General features: G+C 40.1%; 1 protein-coding gene across 1 annotated transcript in view; it reads left to right on the forward strand.

Annotated features, from left to right (window-relative positions):
• The window catches only part of TMEM182 (transmembrane protein 182), a 74,169-nt gene extending 63,773 nt beyond the window's left edge, over positions 1-10,396 (forward strand). Inside the window, exon 5 of the mRNA XM_075562573.1 lies at positions 10,176-10,396. Coding sequence (XP_075418688.1) covers positions 10,176-10,396 — 221 coding nt within the window. The remainder of the gene's footprint in view (positions 1-10,175) is intronic.
• The last annotated feature ends 208 nt before the right edge of the window (positions 10,397-10,604 follow it).

Consider the following 10,604-nt stretch of genomic DNA (forward strand, 5'->3'; position numbering starts at 1 on the left):
CAACCAAATGGAGTGCCAAGGGCTGCCCTGGGGTCGAGTCAGATGTCTACCATCCAGATTCCTCAGAGACTTAGTGGCTTCCCTCCCATCACTGGTCTGGTGCGTTCCCCTCTTGATTTGCTCCTATGTGGCAGGTGAGATCAGCTGCTCTCCCTAAATGTCTCTTCAGTAATGGGGTAGCTTTCAATCAGCAGAAGTTGATATTCTTGCTCATGAAGACAATCCTCTTAATAAAATAACGCATTCTCATTCCTGAAAATAAAGGTGGGAAATATTCAAAGCCAGAAACACAGAAATGTAAGTGCTTGTCTGCTTTTACAATTTAGCACTATTGTGGGGAAAGTAATTATCTCTTAAATTTTAAGTTCAGAATACTTCTGCCATCATCTGCTCTCTAGCTTAAGAGGGTAATAAAATTTTAAAGCCTAATAAGCCCTTTGTACCCCAATGGTTATCATACCTAAATTATGTTATCACATGAAAATATAAGAATCCCAAGAGGAAGTTGGGGGAAAGATGCTGTTTCATGAAAATATACTATTGAGCGATAAACACATGGCGTAGTTCCAATGTAGGCTTCATTTCTATTTCTTCCTTCCTTCTGTATTTTCTGCATGTTTTCATCTTTCGATTCAGCTTTGTAATCTTGCATATTCCCACCAAGAAGTATGTAATCTTGCATATTCCCTGTTATTTAAAGTAACAGGGAATCCCACAATATATCACCCTATCTGAATATTTTAATGACCACTTAATCATTGGGTGAAAGAAATCTATTGTGATCAACTTGTGATTTAATAGGAGTCGCTGGGTAGTGAAAATAAGCAACACATTCAGCTGTTAACTGAGAAATTGTTTGTTCAAGTCTCCTGACAGGCACCTTGTAAAAAGAACTGGCTGTCTGCCTGCTTCCAAAAGATTATAGACATGAAAACTCTTCGGAGCATAAATCTACTCTGAAACACACAAAGTGGCCAATGGTCAGTATTGGCCTTAGAGAGACTGCTTGGGCGTAAGAGAAGACACAGAGCCTTCAAGTTTGACATTGGACAACAGCTTGTGGTGTGGAGGCATGGCTGGACAACATACCTCTGCTTTACCCTCCCCGATACATCTCTAACTGATCACGGGCTCTACTGTCATGTGAGTCCATGAAATTGCTCTCTCCATGACGGAGTTCAACCTGAACTTTTCTGTTTCCATATCTGAGCTTGGGCAGCACTAGAAGAGAATATTGAATAATAATTAAAGAAAAGGAAAAATAGGACACTAAGCATTGAGTCATAAGCGGGATACTGATACGTAGGTTCATGGTACTGTAGGTGTAGTTTTTCTATGTTTAGCAACTTTAATCTGCTTTGACTTTGCAACTGAAGTTTGGCCCAGAAAACTAAGAGTTTCTCTTCCATTGTGTCCCGAGTTGATGTGGATTTTCCCATGTGAAAGGAGGGGTCGGACTCTGAAGCCGGTTGGATGCAAAGGGATCTGAAGACTGACCCCGTGCTATGAAAGAACAACTTATTTCCGGTGGCAAGGATTTATCTGTCGCTTTCATTTACTCCCACCCAACTCACTGGGGAATATTGAAGATCTTGATGCACTATCAGGAGATAAAATGATATGTCATTGAAATGAAATATACCAAACAAAATATGTAGCTTAAACAGAAACTACTGTTTTAGTTCCCTAAACCATACAACCCACTACTTTTGATTTTATCTCATAGTATTGCCCTAGAGGGTTTCCACAAGTCGTAATCTTTTGGGGTGCAGATTACCACATCTATACCACATCTATATCCCATGGCATCAGTAGTGTATTCCAAACCTTTGACCTTTGGGTTAGCATGTGAGCCCTTAACTACCATGTTATTGTCAGGTGCCATTAGGTAAATTTCAAACTCAGAGTGAGCCTGTTTGCACAGTGGGAAACCCTGCCCAGGCTCGTGTCATTCTTAAAATTTTTGTTATGTTTGAGTGCATTGTTGCAGGCACTGTGCCGACCATTTCATCAGGAGTCTTCCTCGTTTGCTTGCTGATCCTCTACATTATGATGACTGATGGCTTTTCCCAGGGATGGGGTTCTTCATGATCACATGGCCAAAGTACACGAGATGAAGTCTTGATAGCTTTTCTTCTAAGGAGCATTCTGGCTGTCCTTTCAGGAAAAATGTGCTGTTCCTCTGGGCAATGCATGGTGCTTGCAATATTCTCCACAAAATAATGCAAAGCCTTCCATTCTTCTGCAGTTCTCCTTACTCATTGTCCAACTGTCACATGTATGTGAGGGAATTAAAAATACCACGGCTTGGATCAGGGACTTTAAGTGTCATAGCAACATCTTTGATTATGAGCTCGTTGCTCTTTGACATTTTAAAGGGTCCTTGTGCAGCAGATTTGCCCAGTGCAATAGGTGATTTGATTTCTTGACAGCTGCTTACATGAGCTTTGATTATAGATCCCAGGAAAATGACAACTTCATTCTTAGCTACCTCATAAAAACTCACTTCCATCGAGTAAATGCTGATTCACCGTGAACCTGTAGAAAGTAGAATTGCCCCTGAAGTTTTCAGGAGTGTAACCAATAGACCACCAGGGTGACCCAGTGTCAATGAAATAGAAATGTCACAAAGTAGGGGACTTTAAAGTACAGAAATGAATTTTCTCACAGATTTTGGGGGCTACAAATCCAAAGTAGGTTCGGGACCCTGTTGATCCTGCTGTAGGCCACTTTCCTGGTTTCTGGGGTTTCCTGGTGAGTCTTTGGTGTGCCTCTGTTTTCACATGTCTTCCCGTAGCAAATGTCTTTCCCCTGTGTATGTATCTGCATCTGTTTTGTTTCATTAATATGATGCAACTCAGAAATGATTAGATTTGGGCTTCCTCTACTATGTCTTAATATAGCAAAAGAAAGCTCATATTTACAAGCAAGGACTGATTTATAAGTACAGGGGTTATGACTTCCAAACATTGAGAACATTTAGGGTAGCACAATTCAATCCATAACAACCACCAATATTTAAACTCCAGTGTTTCCGTTTTCCATTGCTGCCATGGCACATGAATACAAATGTGTGTTAATGGCTTAAAGTCGCACAAAGTTGATTGTCTTCATGGTTCTGTAGGTGAGAAGTCCATGAGAAATTCGATCGCTTTCTCAAGCCTCTCAACAACCAAGGCATTGCTGGTGCTACATTCCTTCTCGGAGACATTTTCTGAAATCATTTCTGTGTTTTGCCAAGCTAAATTTCTTTGCATTTGTAAGACTGAGATGCCCATTTCCTAGATAGCCCACCACTTCATAGCTACCCTTCTTCATAGAGGATGCCTGCACTCACTCCTGATGCTTTCTGTGTGCTTGGTCTCCCCAAACTCCTCTACACCCAGTGATGTTGAATTAAGTTTCTCTCGGTCTTCAAATCTCTCCTACTTTTCCTTCTTCCACATCTCTCTAACTGTTTCCTGAGAACATTCTCTGCATTCATAACTTCAGATGATAAGATTAGGCTGACATAGATTCTATAAGACAATCAAATTATTTTAATTGATCTGTAAAGTCCCTCCTGTCATGGTTACACATAATCCTATGAGGTTCCAGAGGTTAAAATGTGGACTTTTAGGGGGTGGGGAGTGCATATTTTGCCTATTACACAATTGATGCCAGGTGGTAGGCTAAGGTGATGTTCATAAAAAGGGAATATCCATTAAGTGTGGGGAACGTACCAGATTCTAAAATCTCCTTGATCAATCCTGCCAGACTATACTTTCATTTTTCCACAGACTCATGTGCTCTTTTTTCATTTGCTTGACAGGTTGCTAGGAGTCAGGAATGATGGATGGCAGTGAGTTTTGTATGTGTGTGTGGGGGGTGGTGGTGGTGAGCGGGTGCCTTTATTACCAGTCTCCTAGGATAGTTGTCAGCACAGCTTCCAAGCAGCGACATCATGTCTCAGTTTCTTCCTCTAGCAATGCCGTGGTGCTTCGTTTCTCTCTAGAGCTGTCCTAGTTCTAGGAAGAAACTAGGAAGACATTGTGTTTCCCCCAAATATGTGTCAGCTTCGTTAGACCATGATTCTTAGAATTGCATGATTTCCCCTCTTTTGTGAGCTGGTGTACGTTTTCCCCATCTTGCGCAGTGATGTAAATTTAATCTTTATATGTTAATGAAATGGGACTAGGGTGGATTGACCCTTGATTCAGAGTCTTGCAAGTCACAGCCTAAGTCCGGTCACATGATGAGTATCCCACCCTAATCCCCACCTTACTGAAGACTCAAGTGCTCACACTTAGTAAGGTCTTTTCCACGCCTGAGTCCCACTTTCTGACCATACAAGAGATCAAAGGAAAGGGAAGCAAACAGAGAAAGCATAGGGGGTCCCTGCATTCAGAAATGTATAGACTCAGGGAAGATTGATGGTAAGACACATGGTGATCTCCAAGGAACATTGGACTCACAGATGCTGAAAGGGTCCAAGGACTGTTATCCAGAGCCTGCAGAGAGAGCAAGCCTTTGCCTGGGGGTTGGCGTCCTACCTTTGGTCTTCTAGCCTCCTAGACAGTGAGACAATAATTTCTGCTTGTGAACTCCATCCACTTGTGGTGATTCTGTTAAAGCAGCACTGGGCCTAAAGCAACCGCTCCACTTTCTTCTTCTCTCCCCCATGTTTCCCCTGGCAATCCCAATAATTTAATCACTTCATTTCTAGGTAGTCAGGATAGGCAATGCTGTTGATCTTGTTAGATGCTCTCAAGTTGGTTTTGACACATAGAGACCTGTGTGCAACGACCTTGCACAATCCTCACATTTTTTTTCTGTATTTGAGCCCATTGTGGTGGCCACTGCACTGGCCACTGAGGCTCTTCTGCTTTTCCCAAGCCTCCACATTACAAAGCCGGATGTCCTTGTCCAAGGATGGTCCCTCTTGATAATATGCCCAAAGTTTGAGAGAGAAATTCTCACTACGACCACTTCTAAGGGACATTCTGACTACACTGCTCCCAAGACGGGTTTATTCTCTTGGCAGTCCGATATTCCTCGAACATTTTCAATAATCTGTACAGATATCGTCATTCAAAGGCATCTGTTCTTCTTAAGTTCTTTCTTTCATATGCCCAGTAGGCTATTGAAAATAACATGACTTGGATCAGGCACGGTGTGTTAGTCTGGGTTGACTAGAGAAACAAATTCCTAGATACTCATATGTGTCTAAGGAAGATCTTGATATAGAGTAATTGTACATTAAGAAAGCATCCCAACCCAGTCCAGATCAAGTCCGTATGTCCGACGCCAATCTATAAAGTCCTCTTCAGACTCACCAAACACTTGCAATGATGCTGAATGCAGGAAGATCAGGGGTGAGTGGGTAGGAAGTCTTGTGGATCCAGTGGCTTGTAAGCATCTTAGAGCTGGCAGGGGTCTCCACGTGGCTTCTCCAGATTCAGAGCTCTGGATCCATCAGCCTCTCTCCATGTTTCTTCTCCACAGGGATGTCTCACATGGAGTCAGTCTGTCTTCTGACTCCAGTGAGCTATTTATCTCCTTAGTGCCTCCAAATGAGGTCATCAAGTTGCGATCTGATTAACAGGCTAAACTCCACCCCTACATTCTTAATCCTTTCAAATTGACAACAGATTATATAATTCCCACACACACTTTAGTACTCAAAGTGACGATTTTGCTCTATAGCTTGCAGATTTTTCCAATATAATATGTCATTTGATTTATTGACTGCTGCTTTGATGGACATTGATTGTAAAGTACAAAATACAAGTAAAATACAATCTGTAATAAAGTCAATCCTTTTTCCATTGATTCTAAGGTTGTTTATCAGTCCATTGTGAGGATTTTGTTTCCTTTACATTGAGGTGCAATGCACACTGAAGTCTTTGGTGTTCATCCAGTAAGCATTTAAAGTCCCTCTTTGCTTTCAGCAAGCAAAGTTGTGTGTTTTGCATATCATAGTTTATTAATGACTTTTCTTCTAATTCTGATGTCACATTCTTCACATTACCCATTTTCTCAACATGCAAATTTCCGACGTCTGGTGAAATGATACAGTTCTCATGTACACCTTTCCTAATTTTACACACACACACATCCCCTTGATTTGGTTGATTTACAGGTTCCAAATGAGCACAATTAAGTGCTCTGGAGTCCCCCTTCTTTGCAATATTGTCTAATACTTGTGATGATTGACACAGTCAAATGCCTTTGTATGTTCAATAAAACAAAAGTAAACATATTTCTGGTATTCTCTGGTGTTGAGATATGGGTTTAGATATTAAGAGGCACAATGATGTGGGTTTAAATGCCACACTGTTTGACTCTTTCTTCAACTTTTTTTTCCTTGTATCTACTCTGGGGGTCATTTAAAGACAAAACAGTTGATTGTAACAATGAACAATATAATATTCTATTCATGCATCTCCAGTTCATTGCCCACCCCAAGTCTGTTCTGATGTAAATTTGTAAGATAAACACTTAATTTTTTTTAGTTTTAGTTTTCATACTACTTCCTCTTATTATCACTCAATCTTGATTGGTCTTTGTAGACTTGGAAACAGTATATATAGACTTAGAATTAAAAACTACAGAAGTCAAACACTATATTGTGACAGTGAAGAAGAATGGTGTGGGCAAGTTGTCCATTGCTATAATGAATACATTTGTGGAAGGTTTTGGAGAAACTGGGAATGGTGATGACAGCTGTGGTCAGAAATTTAGTGAGAGTTGGCTGTGTGGCTCCTTAATCTTCTTTCTAGTGGACATTCTTCATTCAGCATCACCACGTCCACTTCATCTTTGGAGTTTTACAGCAGCTCCAAGATCGACGTCTCTCGAGTCACACTCATCTTACACAAGTCAAGGACGCATTTGAAACTCGGGAAAACACCCTGTCTGGTACAAAAGTACTAGTGGTGGTCTTCAGCTTGCCTTTCCTTGAGGTTTCAAAAAGGCTGTGCGCTTTCATTTGACTCATTCGTAAACTTACAGGAATCCCTTTTGGATTGGATCCCACCAAACCATCACCAGCTTCTCCGTCTCATGGGTAGACACTTGGCTCTTCTTTGTTCACCAGCCACTTCTTTAACATCTTATACTTGTCCTTAATGCTTGTCCTTATGATTGAATGAGACACTTCTTCTTTTGCAAGTTTTCTCTCCGTTATTACATAACTCAGTAATCTTCATTAGTATATCAATGTCTAGAGTCTTCTTCACAGTCTTTTTTTGTAATGAAACTAACATGGCTTTGTTAGAATTTCAGTGGCATTCTTTTGCTAGACTTATTGTTGGGGACGTAAGCAGCAGATGTTAGAGAAACTTAACTTGGGTTAAAATTGACAACTCCGTTTTCTGTACATAATGACTCTGGACACTGACTTTATATAGACCAGACCATAACCTACTGCTATATGGAAATGGATTGAATGCTGTTATTGTTGTTAGGTACCATCAAGTTGATTCTGACTCATAGCAACCACATGTGCAAGAGAATGAAACAATGTGTAGTTTTGTTTTAAATAGTAAATTATAAAATTAGGCCTTTGCAAATGAACATCTGGGAATCATAGCACATTCGAAATACACACGGCCACAATGTATGGTCTGAATATAAACCCTATTCGTTGTATTTTATTTTATCTTATTCTACACACAAACACACACACACATAAAACACAGGCAATTTAATGGATAGGGGAGCACTGGCTATTTTACCCTATGGGTGAGATATAATCATAAACTGATCTAATAGATATTTAATGGACTGTGTCTTCAATTAGTGAACAATTAAGAATTGTAGTGATAGAAATAACTATTTTTCACTGCATTCAGAGTATAATAATAGCAATTGTGAAGAATTAACTTATAATCAAATGTTTTATTTTTAAATATTGTTTGTTTTGAAATATTGCTTATATTTACTTAATTTTTACATAATATCACTTGTATCTATGCTACATTTTTAGAAGTTATCTAAATTCAGTAGTGGGTTTTGCAACTTCTGGGGGAAAAAAGTGTGGAAAGCTATTGGATTTTCCCAAAGGCAATTTTCTTTTTTCATAACACCATTTGAAAGCAAAAGAGATTTGCATGTTTCAAGGCAGATAAAAATCATATCAACAAATAAGAACAAAGGTTTGCAAGGTGCTTTCAGAAAGGCAAACGGTTTTATGTAAATGAATAAGCCAACCCTCTACATTAACAAGCAACGTTGTCTACATATTTGCTGAAAAACATGTATTGAAATGCACAGCGTTGCTAGACAACACATGGCATTGCCATATTGTTGTCAAAATCTGAGGTATGGTTTTGTTAAGAGTTTGCTCTGCGGCTATGGCTTTACTATTTCTCCATGATATAGTAGTTGTTCAGTGGTGACATGTCTCTAATCTGAGCTCCGGTATTTGCATTTACATTACAGACCACAGAGGGAAGGATGTTTCTTATTAGTGAAACGCTTAACATTTCTCATAATCATGATACACGCTAGGGAAGAAGGAAGAATACTTTTTCAAAGAGTCTTCCTTGTTCTGTAGCGTGTTTCTTGGTTATGAGAAGTCTCACGTTCTGATATTGACATGCCTAGACATATTTATGATCCCTTCTCCTTTCGTATTTAATCTGAAAATTTTTTTGTGTGAAATTGATGGCTGGAAATAGAGGTTATCTCACATGCTGTAGGAGCACAATTAACTCAAGAAGCATGATTGATTACAAGGCTTTGGAAAACTCTTTTCTTCTACCAATATGTTGCATTCATACCCCAACTTACAGCAACATGTTTACCTTCCAGACAGGTTGGCCATTAGAGGATGGAGCTGTTTAGACTCAACAATTGAGCTCATTAATTAAAATGGTATAATAGATCTTGGGCATGCGTAAATTGAACTTCTAGACAAATCGTAAGTGACCTCAAGTGGATTTGACTGAGGGGTACCGGCGAAGCTCGCGAGTTGTGCGGTTTGTGGTGGAAGCCTGACAACTGGGGAATGTGCTGCTTTCAGCTTGCTGCCACTCGGTACTCCCCTGCTGATGTCAGCGGGAGTCCAATGGAAACATAGACATGAATGGTATTCTCAAATGTCAGCATTCTAGTCATCTGTCGTTTACCATATTGTTTTTTTTAGAGTCAAGGGTCCAACATTGTAATGCCTTCTCCAATTTTTATACTTTCAGAAGTGTGTTTGAGTTGGCGGGTTCTAGCCACATGAAAATGCTGATACTTCGTAACATTGTCTCATAGTTAGTGATTAAACATTTTCTTGTTTGGTTTATGGTTTAATAGGTTTATCGATCTGAAATCTGGGGCTTTATATTCCTCCAAATCTTTTTTATCATTGACAATCAAACCAGAATTCAAACTCACTGCCAGGGAGTCAATTCTGACTCACAGCGACCCTTTAGGGAACGGTAGAATTGTCCCTGAGCATTTTTCTTCCTAACAGTCGACAGCCTCATCTTTCCCCTACAGAGCAACTGGTGCTTTCGAACTACTGTCCTTCCAGTTAGCAGCCTGACGCATAAATCATTATGCCCACAGCCCGCTAGCTTTGCTATATAATTATATAGTAGAATAATATAGGAAAAATAGCGTACTATTTCATTGAGTTATTTTACCTATTAAAGAAATAATATTTAGGGATTCATCATAGACCAAGCATACTTCGCTCCCCAAACCAAATGGTATTGGAATGTAAGCTTCCCAGTGACTGGGATCATAGATTCCTTGGTACATAGTAAATCGAAAATAAGCAACTGAAGTCAAGGCAGTTCCAGTAACTGGAAGCACAGTGTGTTAGAGAGCACAACTCCTCCTTGGGTTTTCTTGGCGGCCATTTTAATAGAAGCATATCCCCGGAGTTTTCTTCTGTAACGGGGCTGCTTGAGTTCGATCTGCTGACTTTTATATTTGTAGTGGAGCACGATGGTTGTGCCACTTAGAGACTCAGCATATGGTAAGTTGTCGAGTTGTTCTAGCCCTCCCTTTGCCATTTAAAGATAAATTAGAATGTGCATATGAGACACACAATAAGGGGCTTGTCGCCACAGAGCTGATTCAACTGGAATCACATTGCAGATGTGTAGTACGAAGCACATTATTGGTCTATTGGAGACTTCTTGGGAAACTAAATCTTCTGAAAGGCTAAAGGTTCTTTGTTCCGTCCTTTCCAGGCATCCTGTTCTCCCTGGTTGTGGTTCTCTATGTCATCTGGGTCCAGGCTGTGGCAGACATGGAAAGCTACACAAACATGAAGCTGAAGAACTGCTTGGAGTTTACCCCTTCCGTTCTGTATGGCTGGTCTTTTTTTTTGGCCCCAGCTGGGATATTTTTCTCGTTGCTAGCCGGGTTGCTATTTCTTGTTGTTGGTCACCATATTCACACTCACCACTAATCAAAGGATCATCGCCAACAGCATTTTCTTGAGAAAGTTTAAAACAGAACATGCGTTTTCTTCCTTCTTCGTGTGTGTGTGTGTGTGTGTGTGTGTGTGTGTGTGTGTTTCCTGATCCCAGGATAGAGTACATTGCTACAATTTGGGGGTTGCTACTTGAACTCATCATTTTATTTATGATTTCAAGAAGAAGACCCTAGAGTCTCTC

This window comes from Tenrec ecaudatus, chromosome 11, assembly GCF_050624435.1.
Source record: "Tenrec ecaudatus isolate mTenEca1 chromosome 11, mTenEca1.hap1, whole genome shotgun sequence".
Taxonomy (NCBI): domain Eukaryota; kingdom Metazoa; phylum Chordata; class Mammalia; order Afrosoricida; family Tenrecidae; genus Tenrec; species Tenrec ecaudatus.